Source organism: Anas platyrhynchos, chromosome 3, assembly GCF_047663525.1.
Source record: "Anas platyrhynchos isolate ZD024472 breed Pekin duck chromosome 3, IASCAAS_PekinDuck_T2T, whole genome shotgun sequence".
Taxonomy (NCBI): Eukaryota; Metazoa; Chordata; class Aves; order Anseriformes; family Anatidae; genus Anas; species Anas platyrhynchos.
Window position 1 is genome coordinate 113,078,416 of NC_092589.1, and position 24,224 is coordinate 113,102,639.

The following is a 24,224-nucleotide window of genomic DNA, read 5'->3' on the forward strand; positions in this document are numbered from 1 at the left end:
CAAAGTGTACACCTGAGGGAGGGTCATGGGCTTTAGCAAATTTAAGACCTTGTCTTTCAACAGCAGACACGTTAGGTAATCGTGCTTACAAGCTGGTGGTACTTTTATTTTCAAATGCAGCTGAGTATATCTTTGAGGAGGGTGTTGGTTAAAATAATGAGAAAAAAATTGAGAAATTGCAAAATAATACCTGCGTGTCATCCAAATGATCTTTGTCTTTGTGTGCAAAATGTCTGATGCATTGAGATTGTGCCCTGATCCTCAGCTGACAATTCTACAATAACACAAATAATAACCAGATATTTAGGATAGATTAGAATTTACTTTTGGATCCATTAGCATTTCTGTTAAATCTGACAAACGATTTAGAAAATCTATATGAATACAAAGTGCCTGCTCATCATATTTTGTGACAGCTGGGTGAATACTTGACATCTTTGTGCTCTTAAAAGAACATATGCAAAGACTCAATTTAATTTGTAGGGTTGAGGGAATTTATTTGCCTAATTTTGAGCCCACTAGCACATGATGGATTTGAAAGTTCAGTTCTAACAGGAGTATAATTGGGTTCTCATTCCACTTAGGAAAGAGTGTGATAGAAAGGGTGAGGAGAGAGATAGAGACATGGGGAAAATAAAGGAAGAAAATGAAACTGAGAATACTCATGAAAAAAAAAATGCAATGAGACTGAAAAAAATGTAGCAAGGCAGAGCATGAGAAAAAACCTGCACATACAAATGAGATACTCTTTAAGAGAGCAGAAGGAGGGGGGCAGAAAAGAAAAAAATAATGCATTCTTAATCTTAATGTGAGATGTCTTTTGTTTAGAAGGAGCTGATGCTTTAAAATGTACTCACTGCGATAGTTGAAAAAAAAAAAAAAAAGATGAAACATTAAGTGTTAAGTTGTGGGAAGAGAGGGAAGAATATTTCTCTAAATACTTTCTCAAGCTCAATAAGTAAAGGAGCTGGTCAAACGTTCAGTCCCACAAGGCCAGTCCTTCACTATTAACATCTGCAGTGCAAACGGCAAGCTGCAAGGATGGGACACGTGGCTGTGGCCAGGCAAACCAGATCCCATGGGTGAACCCCAAGCTTGCTGACCATCAGAAGTCAACCTGGTGTCCCCAGTGGTTTCGTTCAGGACAGAGACCAACCCACACCCCACAGGTCAGCTGTCGCTTGCCAAAATGCTTAGCTTGGTCTGCTCTCTGCATGAGTGAGAAGTCCCAACATGACGACAAGTGACTGAATCCTGTCAGGTTACAGACACCCAGCTGCAGGATGAACATGCTGTCTGCTTACAGTTACTGAGCAATGTGTGCCTATAAATTGAGGTGGTACCATGCCAAGGGAGAGGGAAGGAGTCTTCCCATATGGCTCCTAAATGCTTGTGTAGGAGATACAGGTGGGCAGGACAGTTGATTTGGGACTGACCTCTTTACATATGCTTACTCTTTTGTTCAGGTTACACACTTTTTTTGGAAAGCTTTTTTTGTCGTTGCTGTGGAACTTTCTTCTGTCTTGTGTTACTGAGGAGCATTGCCATGAGAGCAGCAAGACCACCAGTTGGGTGTCCCTTCTCAGTCCACCGTAGCACATGGGGCTGGGATTCACAAACAGGAACTGCTTGTTAATGTCCTGAAGTGGCTTTAATAAGAGTCCTTATGGACCTCTCCACATCCCTGAAGTTTATCTTTGAAGGGATTCGCTTAATGAGAAAAGGGGCAGGAATTTAGTTTGGTTTCACTCTCTCATCATTTACGTTCTCCTATTTGCTTCCAAATGGGCTGGCTTCAGATGTTCCCAGCCCTTCCTTTATCTACTTTGGGACACGAAATCCCTTTGCAGGTGTCTATTAATGGGTCCAGCTGGACCAGGGTGAGCTCAAGGCATTTTAAGGTACACCTCTGTTCAGTGCTCTAAGACTCTAGTTGGTTGTGGCTTAGGTGCTCAGCAAAAGGAAGTATTTTTCACATGATACTTGCATTTATGGGTAGGAACTACGTTTCCAGCTGTATCATCGGCAACTTTCATTAATGTGCCTTGTTGAACAGTAGCTTTTTCATCTTTGTGCTTTGCTAACATTGTAGAATTAAATGGGTTTTGCTGTCTTTTTGATTGTATCCTGATATTCTGTCACCTTTTGATCTCAGTGTCATGCACAGACTGCAAACTCCTTCAGGTGCAGGCTGCTGGCTGCCTGAGGCTGTGTATGGGTGTGATTTTTCTTTAGAGGGTCATTACTCTTGCAGGGCCCGAGACACTGTGGTATTGTGAAATAATAACAATAATAATAATAATAATAGTCATAATAATATGGGTAATACTAATTTCCACAATACCCTTGTGATACGTAGGGAAAACAGTTTTGTTTAAAGTTTGTTGAGAGCTCTAGGCCACTGGAAATGGCAACCCTAGAGACAGCAAATGGCCTGAAGTACTGATACATTTCTGACTTTATACAGCAACTCCTGCTTAATCCGATCACTGGTTAATTTAATCCTGTTTCATTTGATTGGAGCCCCTGGAACCAAATCATTTGTATTGTGTTTTCTCTGGTATTTCTGATCATTGTCTTTGTTAATTTGATCAGGATTGATTGAACCAGTCATTGAAAATAAATCACGTAATTAATCACATGCAGCATTAGAAAAGCAGATCCTCTGTTAGTCTTGTCAGCTTTTATCTCTTGTTTTTCTTCCCCAGTACATGGAGTTAGGACATCCTTTAGAAGGAAGCTTCTATTTAGAAAGAAGCACGTAAATAAATGTATACATCTGTTTATTTTATTGTTTATATTTCCACTCAGAGGATCTCAGAGCTCTGTGACCCTTTCTGAGGCAGGGGTATTGGGTAGGGTAGGTAGTGGGTGTAGGGTCTTTTTTAATGACTCAACTTTCGTAATGACTTGATATGAATCAATTCAGCATATGATCCACATTTGGATTTGGCACAGAATCACCAATAAATATAAAAACAAGATAAGGATCTGGGTTTTGTTTTAATAATGTCTGGGTAGTCTGGTGCCCAGTCAGTGCACTTGTCTGAAGCCCAGGCCTGAAGCTAATGGTTACTCCACAAACCCTGGTGGAATATGTGGGTAGGAAAGGAGATTCTGGATTTGCAATAAAGATGATTTTTATTTCTATATGTTTCATGGAAAGGAAATTATTCATTTTTTATTTTTTTTTTTTTTAATTTTATTTTAAAGTAGATGTTTGGTCCTGCTTTGGCTCTTCTCTCATTCTGTTTGATACTTGTGACCAAAGCTGGCCATTTTGATCAGCACTGTTAGATATTTATAGCTTTGTCTTCTAATTGAAGCTATGTTATAGCAAGCCAAGGCTCTGTTTGACTCCTGAAGGCAATAGTTGCACAAAAAAAGAGCTAAAACTCCCTTTACCTTTCCTGAAAGCCGCAGCAAGTTCATCAGGGGACATGCCACCTCTTAACAGGTATTATCCTCAAAGACCTCACGTTGGTCTCTTGGCAGTTCATTCAGAAGGGTCACGAGGGCAGTGTCTGCCCTGCACCCGTCCTAGCAGAAATAGCTTCTGCGGGACCATGAACTGCAATGGTGGAGGAGGAGAATTAGGTAGATCAGATCATGACTTGGTGTGACAGGTGAGGTATCCCTACCGAAGGTTATTTAATTTTAGCTTCCCTGCCTGGCTTACAGAACCAACCTGCGTTATTTAGGGCTCACGATAACCCTTCTCTTCCGCCCTGTAACCCTGAAGTTTCGTGAGCAAATGGGAGATTATTTTTAGAGGTGGTTTAGCTTCCTGGGAGCTTAGAGAGTAGGAGTTTGTAAGCTTTCGCTAATGTAAATTTTGTTTAAAAGATACATAACAGAGGATTTTCAAAAGGACAACGTCTTTGCCCAATGTCCCCATCCTTGCTGGATTTCCTCTTTGTATTGAGACCAATGGCCAAGACTGGACACCTGGAAAAATTTCATCATAAAGTAATAAAAACTAAAGGAATATAAAACTATTTGTTGTTAGAGGAAGTTTAGGTAGAATCTAATCTTACCCATTTATCCTCAGATGATGAAGGACTATTTAGAATTACAAGTAGCTATGAACATAGTGATATTGAAGGATCACCTGATTTACACCCCAAAACCAAGAGCGAGGTGCCTGGAAAAAATGGGTGTCAATGTAGCACAGTTTTGGCAGGCCTACTAGTAATGCCAGCCGCAGCTATACCATTATCTGTTTTACTTTAAATCGTGTGGCTGTGGACAGCAAAGTATGTCTAATAGCCATTTGCTAGATTTATAGCCTGGTATGTGATGTGTTTGCCATTAATCTTTTAGAAGGATGATGGCTGAGGCAGCCGAAGCATTCATGCTAGTCTACGAATCAGTTCTGCCGAAGGAAAACAGGAGAACCGGGCAGCTTCCTACTGGTAGCATGGAGATACGGAAACAAAAAGAGCACAAATGCTTTGATGTAAACCTACAAACCGGAAAAATTGGAGAAAACGATGGCTGTGTTTCCGGAAAAAAAAAAAAAAAAAAAAAAAAAAAACACATATTAGCGCTCCGATGTAAATCAAATGAAATGACCACCCAACTGCCTGAGCTTGCACTGAACTTCTGGTGTTAGTAAAGCTGAGTCTGAACGTATGTAGGGCTGCATCTTGAGACCTCATATTCTCAAAAAAGACCTGCCAGTCACGTCTGGTCGGAACAGCTTGCTGAATGTTTAGCTTCTTTTAAGAACCAACTGGGAGATTGATGGGTTCGATCTGTTTTTGCACAGACTTGTTTGAGTCTTAAAATGCATTTTCATCTGTCTGCATGGAAAAAAAAAAAAAAAAGATTTTAATAAGAACCATTGAGATATGTGATTTTGGATTTAAAAGAAATATAGGATATTATTTTAGTAGTTTCACCATGAAATATATTTGAGCTTCTCCTGCATAGCCCAAATTTTTAACAAGACCAGAGCAATTACAAGAATAGGCAGATTGCAGATGTTATCTTGTGTGTAGGAAAAGGGATGGATTATTAAAGTGTATATCCTCTTTGAGAGATGCAGCTCTCTAATCCTGTTTTTCACGTCTTAATTTTAGTGACTGCATAACTTACCTTCATAAGATGCTTTTAATTGAACATTTGAATAGAATTTGAATAAAGCCTAATATATCTGGGATTCCTCCTCCACTCCCTTAAAATATGATGTGAAATTTATTAGTCTTAATGTACATATCCCAGAGCTAATTGTTTTATCTTGTAAATCAGTTTCTCCTCATCTTTTGTACGGCTTTTACTTTCAGATTTAAAGAATAAATAAATTCTTGATTGGAAAGTCTTTGTTGTATTGCAGCAGAAAGGGGGGGGGGGCAGCTTTATAAATGTAAAAGGATTTTTAGTTCTTTTTTAATTATTTACAAATGCTGAGTTAAAGGACAGTGGATTTTGAATTATGCATTAAATTAGCATCTTACTGATGGAAGACTCTCAAAGAAAGTTGAGGTTTTTAAATTGCTATGAGCCAAATTCAGCCACATTTAATAGCTCAATTGATGTTGATGAACTTAAGGCAGTGATAAATTTGGATGTATAGGCTTATTTTTCTTTTTGCTGTGAAAGGTAAGCATGCTGTTTCTACAGTACTGACTGTCCTTTTGTTTGAGAGTCGACTGAGTATACTTTGATCCTTTTTTTAGAAAAAGAATTCTCTGTTCTCCCTTAAAGAAGGCTTCCTGAGACCTGGATCAGATTATGGAAACTAAAGTGAGCACACAAAAGTGCTTGTTAGAAAGTGAAATTTATGTGCAAACTAAATGTGCCCTTGATGATAGCCTTATTGATTAAGCCAAGTTAATAAATCAGTAATATCGTGCAGCACTGTTCAACAGTCACAGGCTTATCTTGGTTTTCCTTTTTTTTTTTTTTTTTTTTTTTTTTTAATGTGCCTGCTGTGTAGGCAGAGAACATGCACTTTCCTGCCAAGGAGTGTGTACTACAATTGAAACACTGAATTCAGAGGGCTTGAATGTAAAATGTCGGCATCCGATACAACAAAAGGGAACTTCACAGAAGTAACTTAATGAAGGGATTGGAGCCTAAAGTGACGTAGCCTTTATTTTTTTAAGCATTCCTCTTTTTTATTCCTAATGCTTCAGGCCATGATCCAAAAAAGAAACTTAAGAGTCCTGTTTAGATAACTAAAAGAAATTCATGGGAAATTTGAGACAAAAACACCACACGGAGGATGACTCCTGACACTATCAATGGCCAGCATTTGCATGCAAGATAAATGTTTAGTTTTCAAGCAGTCTGCCATTAGGTCATTCTCAAGTAGCTTTGCTAGCACACAAGGGTTACATCCTTTGTACACCCTTGGGATTCTGGTCTGACAAGCACTTATTCCATTATTACCCATGTTTCCTTTTGCCCTCTGACAAAAAGCACTTATGATGAACTGGATTTATCCGCCTCTACCCTAGGATCCCTGCAGGACCTCTGAGAGCCCTCTTGCGTTGCGTAGTGCATGTTCTCTGTAGTACGTGCTGCTGAATTGTTCCTGATGTCGCGCATTTTTTCTCCGTCGTGAGATGCTTTTACATTCGTAGTTTCGCACTGGTTTTGGGGTTGATCTGCATGCCAACCGTGTTAGCAGAGGAGGTTCTGCTCAGGCTAAAGTGGGGCTTCTGTGCTCGAACCCAGTGTCGTGCGCTGATGTCCCTGGTGTCCTGGAGCAGCAAGTGTCGCAGCCGGGACCTCGGTTCGATACCTCAGCTCCGTTCCCTGATGTTCTCGCTGAGAAACGAAGGCAGCTGGGTGAGTACCTGAGCTTATGCCGGTGAAATTTGCCAAGACAGAATATCAAGTGCCATTTACAAAGCACTTTTTTATCATTCCATGGTCTTGAATTTATTCCCAGCTGATGCTGAGCACCTAACTGGAGCAACGGTGGGAGAGCGGTGGTCGTCCTGGGCAGTGCAGCCACCAGAAAGAAATAGATAGCACCTATGATCACTTCACAGCCTTCTTCTATCCCATTTTTCCCTCCTTTACCATAACCTTATGCCTCCCCAGACCTGCATGCAGTGTGGATAGGGAGCCTTTGAAAGGGTGAGTGAGGCAGTAGACCCATTCCTGGCATGGAGTTATCTTCCATCGCATTACTAGAGCTTGGGAATTTGGCCAACCGCCTTATTTAGGAGGGTAACCAGGGCACAAATGTGAATGAAATGGCAAAGACATTGGCCCAAGAGGTTGGTGTTGGGGGGGGGTGAAGATGCTGGATGTGCCTGTACACCTGTCTTAGCAGCTCACAAACTGGGTGGCGAGAAGCCCTGCTGCTGATGGAGCTGGGATCAGGGCGGTTGTGCTGTGCCGGTGCGAGACGTGGACCTGACTGCACTCAGGAGTTTCTCCAAGCCCTTGTCATTAATCTCAAGGTTGGGGATGTCTTTAAATCCTCTGAAACACGGGAATTGATGCAGACAGCACCCCGCTGCTAAGTGATGTGTCTCGCCTGGCGGCTATACCTCAGTGCTCCAGAGCCCACACCGGCTGTTCGCTCGTCGCTGGATGGTGGTTAGGATTGCAATATTGAATGATTCTCCCAACTCAAAAGGAAACAAAGACTTCTTTTGTCTTCTCTGCAGGGTAGCAATATTTTTCCTATGAGTTAACTTTATTATTCTCCTTCTCGCTGCTCCCACATTAGCTTCGGAAAGAGAAAAACAACGCTGTGTCATAGCAGAATTGCCTGGTAATGGGAACTGTAAGGTAGATGAGTTCTTCTCTCCACCCATGAGCAAGTTCTTGAATAAGGTTTTACTGCAGGACAGCTCATTCTGTTTCTCTTGCACACTGGCCTGTCCATATCTCTTAGGTTTTTAATAAATTACAGCACATCCTTCTCTTAAAACAAGTTTCCTTTCTGTAGCCTAGCCCAATGGCTGGTGCTAGGGGGATGTTGCTGTCATCACTGCATCCTTAAAAGCTGTGCTTCCATCCTTAACAGCTTCTTTGGCCGTGGACTAGACTCAGAAGTAAGCTTGGGATCTTGTCCACTGCAATATGGGAATTTACCCCAGTCAAAGATCCATCCCAGTGTGGTTCAGGATATACGTGCATGCTTCGTGCACTTAGATAATACCTGTTTCATACAGTATTTAGTAACACGAACTACTAAATTAGACCATAAATGCTTTGGCGCAGAGACCACTGAGCTTTTTAGAGCACCAGGCACGTTCAGGTTTAAAAACCAACCAGAGTCATTACTTGTTAGAGCAAGGCATAGCTAACAGCTTTAAAAGGAATTCCCTCATTAAATTGAAGTTGCTTTTACCCATGACAGGCCATAAAACCTGAGTCCATGGGAGGGAACGTTTGCCTCTATGCATGCGTCTTAGCCTTTTTATTTTCAATGGGCAGAGAAAATAGAGTGGGTTGCATATTGGATACATTATCTTAGTATTAAGCTGCCATTCCCAATCTCTTTTGGATAATTGGAACAGAGAATCGCTACTTCTCATCCATCACTTTAAATGAAGGCCTTAGTAAAATAATTTTGGTCGCTGGGCACCACAAATAAGATCCCTCTATCCAGATTAGTTCTTTTTTGCTCATGAAACTGTTTGAATAGGTCTTAGCACTCTGAGCCGTGGCAGGATATATGTCAGCAGTTTTACAAGCCTTTGGGGAAATCGCTCAGATGTGTTTATAAGGACCTCCCAGGAAGCATTTTGTGTTGTTGAGCCTGGGGAAAATCTAATCAGAATTTTCGTTGTTGCATTTTAGTTGTTTGGGGGCTATTCTTTAAAATTCAGCTAATATACTCCATAATGCTGGTAGCAGTGCAGTAGGTTTTATGTTTCCATTGGCATAAAGGTCTTGCTAAAAGTTTAGGTCTTATTTCATCAAAAGAGACAGCTTTTGTAAAGATTTGGACTTGAAACCAGACAGCTGTAGCTATTCCTAGTGAACAACTAATACTAACCATGTAAACTGATGTAGAATAGACTGAATCACTAATTCCCAATCTTTAGCACCAGATGATTGCTGTGAACTTGCAAACTTCCTTGTGGATATTCCGTAAAGCCCCATGAATCTGAACGTTTTTAATGTTTTAATTTAATAAGGTTCAGTGGACCAGCTGTACACCAATTACTGTTGCCTATGGGCCGTGGTTTATGACTATTTAAGCTTAAAAAAAAAAAAAAAAAGAAAAAATCAGCAACCTGGCAACTTGTCTGTGTTAGTCTGATGTAATTGTGAAGTTGTTCCATCTTGCTCCGTTCTGCCTGCACATCTGTATTGCAGTTAATTGCCTTAAAACTGTGAGACTGGTACTGCCAGGGTGTCTGTTTTTTTTTTTTGTTATTTAAAAAGCTTGATAAAAGGACTTCCAGTTTTGTTTCATAGAATCCAGCTAATCCTAGCTTTGTATTCTTCTTGTATGTCTTTGAGGGATATAACATTGCTGCCTGTGAAAGGCGCCAGTCAGGTTTAAGCCAGAGGTGAGCAGAAGGGTGAGTTCTGCATTAGAGCAAACAACCCATCAGGAGAGCAGGGCTTTGCACCAAACCCTTCCTCACTTTGAGGCTTACCATCGAGGCTGTGGGGCCACTGTGGGCTGTAAATATGCCTAGCAGATAACAGAATACATATAGTGTATTGGGGCTCCCCAGGCTTTGGGAAATGCCAAAGTGGCCACTGTCACAGGCAGCTCTCTCCTTTGCACTGCTCTGGATTGATTCAGCTCTGCCTCTAAGGCTTCTCCAGCTCTAGGTGACGATAATCACGCTGTCCTTGCCAAATGTGGTGGAACAAAATCCTGCCGGGGACCCTCCTAATGTCCCTTCATACCAAGCTCAACTTCACAGGGATCATGGTAGTAATTAATCACTGCTGAGCTCTGCTGGATTTAACCAAGAGACGTATTGTGAAAGACTTATTATCCATCATAAAACTTTTCAATTATTGCCTGACTTGCAGTCATTTACCTTCCATGCCATAATCTCTCAAGCCGTCAATTATTTTTACAGTGGAAGGTGTAGGACATAGTTGGAACAGCACATCACAAGCGTTGCTTTATCTACTGGGTTTGGCTCTAAGCTACTCATCAGCTCTTGTATTTATGTTGACTACAGAAGCTTAAATTGGCTGATTTGTGGAAAATAATAAATACAAAGATGAAATGCTTCTGATGAAGGTTTCAGTGCATTTATAAAATTTGTGCACTGATTCAGTTTTCTGTAAGGTTTGTCATTTTTAACCATGGGATATTTTGCTCCATGCAAAATAGCATCACACTGATTTAATTCAAGATGTTCTTTTAGACAGTGAAGGATCTTCTGAATTATTTTGAACTGCTATTGTAATGCTTAGTGGCTGATTAGTAACTTTGAGAGGCTAACCTCAGGTAAATTATGTTCTCAAGTGGATAGGAAAAAAATCTGCTTTCATAAGAGCATATAATTCTTATTTACCTTTGTTCTGCCAATTTGTTGCATCGTGGCTGTCTGTGTCTCCCCTTCATTAGTCATCTTGTTGTACAACGTTAATGCTAGATTTCAAGAATTGTTGTTTGGCTTGTCAGCAGAGAGGGTCTTAACTAGGGAGAGCTATACAGCGGTGAAGAAAATTGGCTTTATGTAGGATGAAACGAAGGAATGGGGTCAAAGTGTGAATTAACAATTTTCCAAAATAAAGCAAAGAAATCTTGCTTTCTTTGCCACTTGTACTAGAATTGGGAGAAATGAGCATGACTATAAGAAATTCTACTTCTAATTGCTGTTTTAGCTGAGTATCAAATAGAAAATTGTTAAGAAACTTTAAACATAAGCAAACCTAATCTCCAAAACTCTCTTCTATAGAAGTACATCGTTGTTCACTGCTGCAGTTCAAAGTGGCAGGCATGAGGTGAAATATAAGCTTTCACTGAAATTTTGTATTTGTTCTTAATGGTTATTTCAAACAAAAGAGAGAAAGAAATCTTCAAATTTGGATTCAGCATACTTTATTTGCAACAAAAAAAGCCCAGACTGAACATTTTAGGGCTGCTACAGAGATGCTAATAATTGATTTAGTAATCTTTGTAGTCTGCCTTGAAGTTCAGGCTATGAAATAGTGCTGCCATTGACTAGCCAGGCTTCACCAGACCTTTTAGAAACCTTCTTGTCTTTTCATGTAAATAGACATTTGTCAGTATTTTTAAATGTATGCCCAGTAGATTTTTGTAATGCATTTCTTTTTTTTTTTTTTTTTAATGTGTTTCTTGTTTAATTCAAACAAGCAGCTGACATGAAAGCTAAAGATAAAAGTGTAACATAGTACAATTAGTTCCTGTGAAGTCCGCAGATCACTAATGGAACACATCTCTTCCCCCGGCACGGCTGGCATAATACAGGCCATTTTTTGGTCATTTGTGTTGTACATTAAAAGCATCAAATAGAGTGCTGTCATGTGCCTGTGCGCATGGACATAAAGTTCTTCTGTTTGATAATGTTGGAAATCATTTCCCTTTCCAAATATGCAAATCGGTAATTGCTGCAATTGGATCAGAGACATGCAACACTTGTAATGTAACCTTTTATGTATTAAGAAAAATAACGCAGAAATGAGATCAGAGACCAGATATGTACATATAAACGAAAGGAATTTGAAGCTGTTTTTCTGTTTCTACCACCATTATTGTCTAAACCATGTTTCATTAATGTGTGTTGTGATTTCATACCAACTAATCTCCAGCTCTTTCTGATCCAATAAAAACAAGTTCAGGAATACAATTTAAGAACAATGTGCTGGGCTCGTGCATTTAAATCCACGGAGCCTCTAAGAAGCAGGATTTGTGAACTTATTTAGTGCAAATGTTTTCTTGGAAAAAACAATAGCATTTTGTGGGAGCAGAGTAGAAGTATCTATTGGCAGCAAACCTTTTTTCTCTTTATTGGTGCTCAGAGTATGGAATTCAGATACAGATTTGGTGCTGACTCCACCAGTTTCAGATGTCTCTGGTGCTCTAGTTTTTCGGAAAGCCAGCTTTAAGTTGCAAAATAGGAAACTCGATTTTTGTAGGACTTAGGAGAGCTGTGTCATATACTCCCTTTCCTACCCATTCGATACAGAACATATGGTTTCTTTTAAAATCATAGCATGTGTGAGGTTCTGTATTATTTAAGGTACAGGAGTATTTTTGTCTTATTATAGATTGACACCGTTTTAAAGCAGTATGGGGATGTAACAAAGTTACATGAGATATTGCACATCTTGACAATGCCACGCAGTAATGAGTATTACAAACCTGCTTACAAGGCCCATTCATAGAACAAAGAAGTACAACACATAGATGCCACATGCGGAGTCTGGCATATGTGGGGTGTGATCTGAGTTGTGAAGCCTCCTCTCCTTCCTTGATGGTTCATAAAAATGCCCAGTTCTCTATATTGTATTTACTGGTTCTAAGTCTTCTTTTGGATAAATAATAGGAGGTTGGGGGAAAATGTCCTGGCTGATTTTTAGGCAGAGAATGCAGGTGGTGTTTTTTCCTTTTTCTTTTTTTTCTGCTGAAGAGTGCTTTAGCCACTGTTAAACAGTTCAGTTACAATCCAAAGTGATACTGCTAACATGGACTGGTAAACCACCTACAGCATTATTTCCCCTGTCAAAGACTTTCTACAACGTAAAAGCTAAAGGTATTCAGATTGAGCCTTTTCTCAGGACAATTTATAAACAAAAAGCTTTTCAAAATTGAAATTTATTTTCTTCCCTTACTGCCCTTTCTTTGCCACTGAATACAATACAATGAATCTTAAAGCACTCGCTTGTCTGCATGTCTTCACTTTTTGTCTTTACTGACTGTCACTTTTACTTCAGCTGCAAAAGTTCCAGGTTTGAAAAGTTAAGAATGGAATGAAAAAGGTGGGGGCAGGAGGAAATGTGAATCTAAAATCTGGGTATCATTGTCCTTGGTGCCAATAGAGTAGAAAAAAATAATGGAGAGGTTGAAGTAAAGGTAGGGAAAAAAAAAGCAGAAAAGGATAAATTGTCACGTTTTGAAGAGAAAAAAAAAAAAAAAAAAAAGGAACATTAATTTGGACACTGTGAAAATTCTCATTTCGGGACTCCTTAGAAAAAAGACATTAAGAATTACATTTCCCCATGACCATCTGCATTTAACAAAATATATTTTATTAAAATGGAAATGTTTAAAGGAAAGTATTTCCACTGTGGCTTCTGGCAGCAAAGACAGCAGCACGGCAAAAGCCCTATCTTCCATCAAGGTCTGCACCCAGATCTCCTGATTGCCACAGCCCAGGAAGGATAAATCTCAGATAGACAAGAAATGTGTGATAGGAGATGTCGGAGGCATTTGGATGAAGGAGGGAGTGTTGGAGCAGAGCAGAAGAGCTGGGAAGGGTGTTGGTGGGGGCAGAAGGGAGGACAGGAGGAAGCCGCTGAGTGGAGGAGAGCCGGCACCTCCGATGGATTTAAAGAGGTGAGGAATGACAGATGGACTTGGGAAAGGAACGCATGTATTTGCAGAGGGCAGAAATGGGTCTGTTAATGAATTTTTTCATGCAGTGATTGAAGTACTAGTAATGGGAAAAAAAAGCCAGTGGTGTTGACAGAGATTTCATTGGTGCAACGTGACCCAGGGCATTTATGGAGCCTCTGTACCTCCGTCTCGGAGCTAAATTACTTCCCAGATGTAAGGCAAACAAGCGATCACTCAGACTGGCCTCCTATTCTTTATGGCTTCAATCCTCAATACTCATTCAGCAATAGGCAGCTGGTTCCGTTTTCTTGGTTTAGGGGTTCTGACACCAGTAAAAACAAAACAAAACAAAAACTTTTAATCTTCTAGCAATGAAATATACTGCCAAGTCAAATAAACGAGACCTGTTAGAGCACCCTCATTTTGTACAAGCCTTTTCTCTGCAAAGGCATGGTTGTTTGGGAAGAACCCCTGAAATTGCTGGGGGGGGGAGCTGGCTGGTTTAACATTTCAGTCCACGTGATAGTTTCTTTATCTACAAATCTCTTTCAGATCACAGACCCCTTGATGATTAGTCAGCCCCGATCCTTCCCCTACTTTACAGTTATTTTAACATCTCTGAAGAACTGCCAACATACCCACTTTAGCGGCCAATGGCTGTTACGCTGCTTTTTTTATTGGCATTCAATTTTAAGGGTTGACAGACAGTAAATACTGAGACTTCTCTTTACTGTTCTACAGTAATTTGTCCTACAGTTGTAAACAAGTCGCTCTTTTCCTGCCTTCTGGTAAACAAAACTCACCATTTTTGGAGGAGACTGAGCAAACAGAAGATTGTCCCATTTTAGATAAGCTGTGACTGTCTGAATGGATATTGCCATGCATGTTTATTTATTTATTTATTTTCAAGGCAAAAGAAACAACTTATTTCTGAAAGTACTTGGTTTTGTGGTTTGTTTTTTTTTGTTGTTAAATGGTGGCTCTATTAAATTTCCAGAAATAAATATTTTTTAAATATTGTATTTTCTAAGTAGATATGCCATGCAAGCCTAGAGGAAAGTGATATTTAAAGATATCCTCTTGGACTGTAACAAACAAACAAGCAAGCTTCTAGTTATGAGAAACAGTGATTATTCCAAATTATCTTAACACTTTTATTTTGTATTTTCTCTCTCTCTGGTAGGCACCTTGCATTTCCAAGACTGAAAATCAGCCTCAAGGACTTGCAACTAGCGTTAGGTGGGGACAGACACCCATCAATCAGTCTACACCCTGGGACACTGATGAGCCACCCTCTAAACAGATGAGGGAGAATGAAAACCCAGGTATGTTTTTAATCTTATTTGTAATTCGACAAGGGAGAGTCATTCAAAGCAAATTCAATGCACTATCCCCATTTACCTCTGTAAATTAGACTTCATTGTGAGCCCTTTCTGTATTCTTTAGCAGGGTTTTTCTCTCATTGTAAAGACCCCTCAAGTTTCTTCTGTGCTGGGGCTAATATAAATGTATTAAGATGCCTGCAAGTTCATTAAAGTGTTTTTTTTTCCCCTTCCTTCTTTGCCTCCACTAGAGTAAAAGGCACTCTGTAATACTTTAAGACCTCTTTTATGTCCAGAACTACCTGAAATGATTTCCAGCTTCCAGACACATATCATACATTGTGCTACTATGCCAGACACCTAATTACAATCTCTTTGTAGTGGCTGGAGCACCATTATTATACACACAGAGTGTTTGTCAGGGAGCCATGAAAGCACGGTGGGGAAAGAGGTTAATTTTCTTGGAAGCGTGTGCTTAAGCTGCGTAAAGCGCAAAACACATAAAACCATAAACATGCTGCATGTCACCTGATGAGTATTTTAACAATTGCACTCACATCGCTGTAGCAATTTTATGCACTTATTGGGTTGGAAGAGTTCCAGATCCCGAGCCGCTTTCGATACCGTGAAGGATAAGAGCGTGGCTCGGTGGTGCTTCGGGCGGACGCGGGAGCGTGACGGGCAGGCTTGGGGCGGTTTTGTTCTGGTCTCCCCCTCGGTGCCGAGCCCGCTACCATTGCCAGCCTTCCTTCATGCCGCAGGTGCAGCGCCCTGGGTCACCACGGTGGCGGCCGGCAGCCAGCCCGCCCTCATCACCCACTCCTACGGGATGACGCAGCCGCCCACCTTCAGCCCGGCCGCCAACGTCCAAGCCCCTGTCATCGGCGTCACACCTTCCCTCCCTCCGCACGTCACCCCCCAGCTCCCGCTGATGCCGGCTCACTACCAGCTCCAGCCGCAGCCCTCCCAGCCCCTCAGCAACATGGTGGTCAACCTCCAGAGCCAGCCCTTGTACACCAACAGCCAGCCCCTCAGCATGCCCTCCATGAGCGGCGTGGGCCCGGTGGCCCACCCGGGCCCCGGGGCGGTGGGCAATGGCCACCTGGCTTGTCCCATGCTGCCACCACCGCCGCCAGCTCTGCCCTCGGCCGCCCTGCCCAGCAGCGCGCCCACCACCAACGGGCAGGCAGCCGCCCCGCTGCCCCCCAACACAGCGGGGGGCCCGGACAACACCAACAGGGTGCAGATGCTGCGGACAATTGGCGTGGGGAAGTACGAGTTCACGGACCCCTGGCACCCCAAAGGTAAGGCGGGCCGGCTCGGTCCCGCGGGGCGCGCGGGCACGGACGGCGGCGGGGCCGAGGATGGCGGCCACCCAGGGCTCCCCACCGCTCTCCTCGGGCCCGCCCGCCCGGCTCCAGCGTCTGTCTCTGGGCTTTTCTGTAATGCATAGCTTTGATGAATTAATGATGATGAAAAGTAGTGCTTTGGAAGGAGGGGGGACGAACTTCGGGTAGCTTTTATAGGGAAAAAGAGCTTTCAGGGCCCATCAAATAAGCTGGTGCTTATCTTATATGGAGACACATTAGGCAGCCGTCATCCCATGCCTCCTCTTAAACTGTATGTTTACAGTTTAATGTATGCTTATGTATGTACAGATCATGTTTACAGCAGGCCACTTTCTTTTTGGCTCCAGTTGTGCATCAGTCACAACACTAAACTTTTTCAGCTGTTGCCTTCTCCCCCACTTCAGAGCCAAAACCAAACTCAAGCAACCCTATTGACTGAAGCTGAACAACCCAAAATGTTCAGCGTTAGGGTAAAACTCTTCATTACCAGCTTCACTGGGCTCAAATGCCACAAAACACCATGAATTGTCAGGAGCATTCCTGAAAGGTTGACCTTTTCTGTTAAGTAGTTTCTAAATGAGCCACGTTGTTGGGTCATGGCGAAGTGTTATTTCCGAGTGTCTTACCCCAGACGCTTTAAAAATATCTGCTGTCTGTGCGCTTAGTTTCTAATTTCATTTGTGTAGTTTTCCCTGCTCCCTTGAAAATCATGACTGTGCCACTTGTGAAGGTAAAGGGAAATGCAGCTTACAAAAATATAAATGCAGACCTATCAGCAAAATCAATTAAATTGATTAAAAAAAAAAACACCCCAAAGGCTTCATTAAGTCTGTGATATTTTATGTATACATTTGTATTCAGACACAATCCATGTGTAAATTATTTACTTGCCACAAGCTATTAAGTTCTGTTGTGTGGCTCTGTATTAAAGACAAGGAATCTCTATTAAAAATGATTAGTCCAATAACTCTTCCTGCTCATTACATAAATTGTACTTTGGTATGTGCAAATCTTTACCAAACGTCTCTTTAAAAAGAGTTAAGACAAAAGCTCAAAGTACTTTTCTAAAGCAAAATATTTGAACTGCTTTTAAATTCTCAGCTTTGAGCCCTGAATATGACTAGAACACCTGCAGGGGGGTGATCTGTTGAATTTTTCTTCTCAAGACCTAGATGGGCTTTAAGTAATATGAGCCCTGGTGTATAGCCAAAAAATTACCAACAGTTGCTTTTTAAGAGTTTTGTTAATTCTTTCCCTTTAAAAGAAATGAAAACCCTCAAAAGCAATTTGTCAGGTTAGGTTTATGAGTTACAAACCCTTGGTTTTGTAGAAGGAGGAAGGGCAGAGATTTATGCTCTAAGCTTGGTAGACTGAGCTGCTGGATGTCTCTTCTCTCCATGGAAGCTATTCGTCTTCTGAAGGCGTCATCTCCACTTTTCTTAGCCACCTATCCCAATTTACTGCACTGGATACTTGGATACATGATCAAATTAACACAATTTAAAGGATTACTTGGTGTCATCAGAGACGTGCAAATATACAATACAAGGAAAAACACATAAGCCTAAACCACTTTCACTGTGGTAATTTGATCACATATCTGAGCCCTAGTGACGCTAACCTAGTGAGACAAATGAGCATGTCAGTGACTGCACACTCGAGGTGAGGAATACTCTCAAATGCCTTGCATACTTTGGGCCAGTAGCATCAGCTGTTACGTACTCTTCCTCCATCAATTAACCTTCAGCGTATCTCTGGCTAGCAGGTGAAGCAAACTTCAAGTCAGAGTCTAAGTAAGAAGACAGTAAAATATTTAATCAGTCTTTTAATATTTGATTTGCAACATCTTAATCAGCATTCTTGCTTAAACTGCTGTAAACCCTAGTCCAGTCTGATTGTCCATGTGCCACTGAGCACTCAGGAAATGGAGCTTCTCTTGGCAGCATGAGAGGCAGCAGTCAGCTCACGAGGTGTTCGTTAAGGTGAGGGAGAGAGTTAATGAATATGCTGGGCATGCCAGACCTAGCTCTGGTCTGGTGTTTGGAAACCTTTGTACCTAGAAGAGGCTTATAAGGACAATATTGAAACGAGCCGTATTTCTAATCCACGACAACTGCTGACACACTAACCAGACTTTACCTCATAAATTGCAAGCTAGACAGCTGTTTTCGCAGGGATTTGCTAGCTTCTCTATTTATGACCACCAGCTCTTGAGTTATTCCTGGTCCTGGAGCAGTTAAAAACAAACATAAGATAATGAGCATGCATACACAAATGTCTCATAAGCAGGAGTTATTTCATAATGAAAAAGTCATCTCCTCCTAAGTCTTAAAAGCCCGTAATTCTAAAGCTATAATTCCTCTAGTCAGAGCTAATGTCAGAGAAGGTAAAAGTTGGACTTTGTTGCTTTTTAAACAACCTTCAAATGAGAGGGAAAGAATCAGGATAGAGCAGACAACTAGATGTCTAACCAGACCTTAAAACCTTGCTAGGATAAGATTCTTAATATAAACATTATGAATTTCAATGTGACTCGATTTTCTTTCTTTTTTTTTTTTTTTTTTTGTTTTGTTTTAATTTCTGCCCTTTGGGATTTCAGCCTCTAAAGCCCAACTGATTTCACAGTCTTACATGATAGACAGCTTTCTCTCTGGGAAGAAATGGAGGCTATAAGAAAGTGCTGAGCTGTTCAAATATACAAGTTCAAACTAGTTCTCTGCTAGTTTCATTTAAATATATTCTCTTTCTTTCTTGGGGAATCTTGGCCACTATTATAATAGGAGCCACTGCTAATGGCCCTGAGATCTATCTCATTATCCTGAGATACTCTGTATTATTATTTGACTTGACAATCCAGTCTTGTACAGGTTTGAATAATTACCCAACTATCCCTTAAGTGAAAGAGCAGTACTTGCTAGTTAATATGATAGGATTTCTTATATTTCTTATATTTTTAGACTTTATTAGGGACCTGATATGAAACATCATGCTTAATTTCCCATATTTTTCACTTGGCTGTGTATACGTTGGGGCTGTATTATACTGTGTGCATTCAGAGCGAGGTTTCTTACTTGGCTGCCTCTAAATGAAAGTAAACAAATAACGTTGCCAAAAGTTAAAGGCACAGCTAGTATGCTGTCTCATTTGCAATAGGTCAAGAGATCTCGTTTACATGACTGAAAGAGTCAAGTCATTTCTGTGGCTTTGCAAATAATTTATTTTTGTAACAAGAAACATGGTATAAAACAGATAGGCCATTCTCTTTACTGTGTCACAGCTAATTCTCACCTAATTCCATTGAAACTATTCACAAGATTTTCTTGCATGGGTTACAGAATCTTCTTGGTCTGGATGGGTGATATTCTGCAATAGGATTCTTTATTGCTTCTATAATATGTTAAATATGAACATTAAGTTTAGCTGCATGATCCATTTACTTAGTGAATTTATAAAACAGTCACATTACGGGAGACATAAATAACGTTTCAAAGTAATTATTGCTTTTAGCAATGTGTGATGTTCTGTAGAGCTGCGTTATGAAATGCATGGGATCTTTCACCATACACAATCAACACCAGTTTTGAGGGGTCTCTGGTTTGGACTGTAATGGCCCTTTTAAAGATATTTCCTCGTGAAGATATTCAGTGAATATCCACGGAATTTCCCATAGCCAAATTTTTATGGTTTCTTTAGAAAAAAGTTGAGTGGCAAAGAATATTCAAATAGAATTTCTGTATCTTCAGGCTACATGATGTGCCAGCACAAGTTGCACTTGCACAAGGTGCCTGTGCAGAGGGAAGAGGGAGAGAAACTGTCCCTTCAGTTTCTAACACAAGGTGCTAGTACCCCACATCATGGCGCAGTAATAGAGGGCAACGTCTACATGCCTGCCAGTCCATTTGAGCCAAGATGGAGAAAAGTTAATGTGTGATAAAGGACTAAAATTGAGTGGTACTCTTGCCGGAATAACTGATTATCTGAGATTTAGTCCTTGACTATTTTATAGGGTAGTATGGTTCTTTATATCCAAGACTTGTAGTAAATCCAAAATTGAACCCCTGGTTGATAGCCCTGCTGTGTGTAAGACACAAATGGTCCAGCTTGAACTCTGAGATCTGTCATATGCCTGAAAAAAGTCTTTCTTCATAAATTCAATCTACCTTGAAGCGTGGGTGCAAAATCAAAAAATGAGAAAAAATATTTTTATTGCAGTACTTTCTCCTGCAGTGTAAAATTAGCCATGGACATTTTGCGTTTTAATTTATGGATGTTCATGGGTAACATTGATGTTTGTTTCCATAGTATTTTTTCTTCTTTATTTTTTTTGGTTTGCAGTCCTTAACTAGTGGGAAACGAAATCAGATGCTAATTAGTGTTCATACTGTAATGACTGTAGAAACATAACAGTATCAGAAATAAAATCTGAATGTTAATCCTTGTAACACTAATTTCTTAACACTTCATTTTCAAGCATCACCAAATACCATGAACTAAACGATAACAAAACTACAAACGAATACTGTTGCATCATCACTTATTGATTGCACCTTTCACACTTGACTTTATTGCATTGGAATTCTCATTAGACTTCAGACAATATTTACTTTCCTTAATCATGAATAGTAACAAGGCAGACAACAACATTTTTTCAATAACCATCAGCTTTTTTTTCACAAAAGGTTGAATTTTCAAAGGGACTTCAGCTTGACCTGCAATTCTGTGAGCGTACGTAGTTTTGCACATTAATGCAAGAGGAGGGGAGGGAAATTCAAAGTTCAAACTAGCATTTGGAATCCTAATGACATTTACTAAAGGATTTGGTGTGATAAAGGCTTTAGAAAGTTTGTTTTCAGTTCTCAGCCTTGCATCAGAATACATGGCCTGTGTAACCTTAGGAAAATCTCCCCTATTTTTGTATCCATACATATAGAGAGAGAAACAGTTTACATACGTTTATATACCTAAATTTGTATATTGAATATTACCATATGTCTGTAGACAACTGTATAGATATATATGTGTGTGTATATAGTTGCAGGAATGGAATTCTACAATAGAAATGTGCATTTTATCTCTTATTTCTTGTAGGATAGTTAGGTCAGCATAGCGGTCTGCCAGCATGGTACGTGCTTCTTACTGCATTTTCCTTAAGATAGTCTTGATTTTATGGGGAAGCCTGAATAGTACCAAGATACAAACAACTAGCGATCATTTGTAGGCTCACCTTGCTAGTGACATGTAATTGTTCACAGAATGACAGAATGGTTGAGGTGGAAGGGACCCCTGGGTCCATCTGGTCCAGTCCTTGCTTTAGCAGGGCCACCCAGAGCAGAGTGCCCAGGCCCATGTCCAGGTGACTTGTGAAGATCTCCAAGAAGACTGCACAATCTCTCTGGGCTCCACCACCCACACAGCACAGAATCACTTCCTGGTGTTCAGAGGGAATCTCCTGTGTTTGAATTTGTGCCTATTGCGTCTTGTTCTGGCACTGCAGAGCCCAGTTCTGCCCTCTCTGTACCCTCCCTTCAGGTATTTATATATATTTTCAAGATCTCCTCTGAACCTTCTCTTCTCTAGGCTGCAGTCCCAGCTCCCTCAGCCTCTCCTCATAAAAGAGATGTTTCAGGCCCTTCATCATCTTCATGGCCCTTCACTGGGCCCCCTCCAGTATGTCCGGGTATTTGATGTCGGGGAACTTAGAACTGGACGCGGTACTGGTGGTTTCACCAGTGTTAAGTAGAGGGGATGGATCGCTTCCCTCGACCTGCTGGCCTCAAATACTTGGCCTAATGCAGCCCATGCAGGAGTTAGCCTTCTTTGTGACAAGGGCACATTGCTGGCTCATGTTTTAGCATGTTCACCTGCGGTAATAAAATAAGTGCTTGAACAGGTCCTCTAATTTAAAATGTTTTTCAATATTGATTGCAGTTTTCTGTCATCAGAAATGGAGTAGCAAAATTGATGAGGGTATCTGAGCCATCAGCTGAGTGAGACTGAAATACATTCCACCTTTTTGTGTTCCAGACGGAGTATTTTCAGTAATTCCTGCCCTGTCTTTTAATGCCACTATTGGTCAGGTCATGACAGACAATGATTTAGTGCATTGAAGAGTCAAAGAGGATTTGTAATAGTCCTAGAACATTACCTCGCTAAATGTACAGCATAAAGAAGGTCACTGAATTCTCCTTTGATTGACAGTTCTCAGCGTGTGAGTGACTTGAGATTTCCAAGTTTCAACTGGAGCAGGAGTCTCTTACCACTACCAATATTTTATAAGGGTTATTTTAAAAAAATAAAATAAAAAAAAAAGTATAGGGTTGCTAAAATGCAGTAAAAACTGAAACATTGATACCTATTTTTTTAGAATAAACTCCAGATTGGCAACTTTAGTTCATCTGTTCTTGAAAGTACAGAGCTAGAGAATTTTGATTTTATTCTGTTAAATGATTTTATGTCATCACTTGCAGGTGCCTTTAGGTAATGAGACAATAATAAATTTTAAGATGTCTTGAAACACTGCATACACTTTCTTCGCACTCAAAGTCTAAGACGTGCTTTGCTTAGAACGTGGCTTCTTAACATGACAGTGGCCACTAAATGCATTTGAAGTAGGTCTGAGAGGAGGCAGGGCTGAGTTCTGTTGAATTACTGTTTTGTCTCCACACAACACTATACTCACAAAGTACAAATTTTCTCAGGGACCACTTGATACCCAAAATCTAGGCTGCCTTTGGCGCAGAATAAGCGAGGGGCAAATTTTTTGAATGTAAACAGGTAATGAACCAATATAATCTATGGTATAATTAAAGCAATCTCCTTCTCTCTCATTTTCTAGGCTGGCTACCTGTTCATCCATCCATCCAAATCCTGTTCCAAAAACCACTCGCAGAGAGCTGGAACTGCATTTGGATGTGCTGAAAGTTGCTCACTCTACTGCCTTCCAAAATACTTGTGGTGTCCCTGTTCTCCCTTCAGAACTTCTTATGTTTATTTTCTGATTTCTCTGGTCTTGCCTTCCCTTGATCCTTTGTCTTGTTCATCTCCTGACACATATTTGGATGCAACCTATGTCTCTCCTCCTAGGTTCACATATTATTTTCTTTTCACATAGTCCTCATATGCCTGGAGCCACCTCAGAACCATATTTCCTGAATGTTCAGTTTTCTCCACAAGTTTGGCTTTTGAATTTCTCACTAAGATTTCCTCCTCACAGTGGAAACTTCCACTTCTTTTGCTGTCATTGATTTAAAAACAGAGAGTCAAGTTACAGCTACTGCAGAAAGTCAGCAGAGGTTGGGGGCTCTTTCGGTTTCCCTACAAGAAAGTAGAAATGCATTTTTTTTTATAATTGTTGGTTCTCAGTGAAGCAGTTGCTGAACTCTGAATGAAGAATCATTTTTCTTGTTGCATTCCACGTAGGAATCATTCTATCCCATGTTGGGTTAAAAAAAAAAAAAAAGAAGTCTAAGCAGATTTGCAAAATACAAACATTTCCAAATAGCAACTTTTCTTACCCTGCTGTGCCTTGAGATTGCAGATGATAAGTTCTGCTATCCCACGGCGAGGCTGGGTTTGAGCTGCAGTCAATAATAATAACAACATGGGACTTGCATAACACCTTGCATCTTCAAAGTGCTTTGCAAACATAAATCTTAAAAAAAAATGTTTATCTTTAAATAACTGATCATACTTTGTAAGACAAAAGACACAAGGACTTCTGCTGAATTAAAAGGAGGAATAACTGTCGGGAAACTAGGTTTGGCATAACATCCCATCAATCTGCTTGTTTCTTCTATGTTTACATGATGCAAACTTTGAGGAAAGGAAGGATTTGTATTTTGTAAATTAGAAATCACTTGTATCAATTATTTATTTTCCTTATTTTTTTGTTTTGTTTTGTTTTGTTTCCTTAAGTACAAAATAATTCAGGCCACAGTTTGAATAACTCATGTAAGAAAATTCTTCCCAGCAATAGACATACATATTTCTGGATGTTGTATTTCTGTACTTTGTCACAAAGATATGTTACTGAGTTCTTTCCACACAGTAGGATGTTCAAGCTTCTTGTTTTCAGTCTGTTTT

At 40.4% G+C, this 24,224-nt stretch overlaps 1 protein-coding gene across 9 annotated transcripts in view; it reads left to right on the forward strand.

The window, feature by feature from the left end:
- Nucleotides 1-24,224, forward strand: part of KLHL29 (kelch like family member 29) — a 387,462-nt gene that overhangs the window by 235,756 nt on the left and 127,482 nt on the right. For 8 of the 9 annotated variants that reach the window (XM_072036502.1, XM_072036500.1, XM_072036498.1 and 5 more), the window contains 3 exons: nucleotides 6,685-6,798; nucleotides 14,655-14,796; nucleotides 15,555-16,097. In XM_072036502.1, the coding sequence (XP_071892603.1) occupies nucleotides 6,685-6,798; nucleotides 14,655-14,796; nucleotides 15,555-16,097 (799 nt within the window). The remainder of the gene's footprint in view (nucleotides 1-6,684; nucleotides 6,799-14,654; nucleotides 14,797-15,554; nucleotides 16,098-24,224) is intronic. The other variant, XM_072036505.1, reaches the window with a different exon arrangement.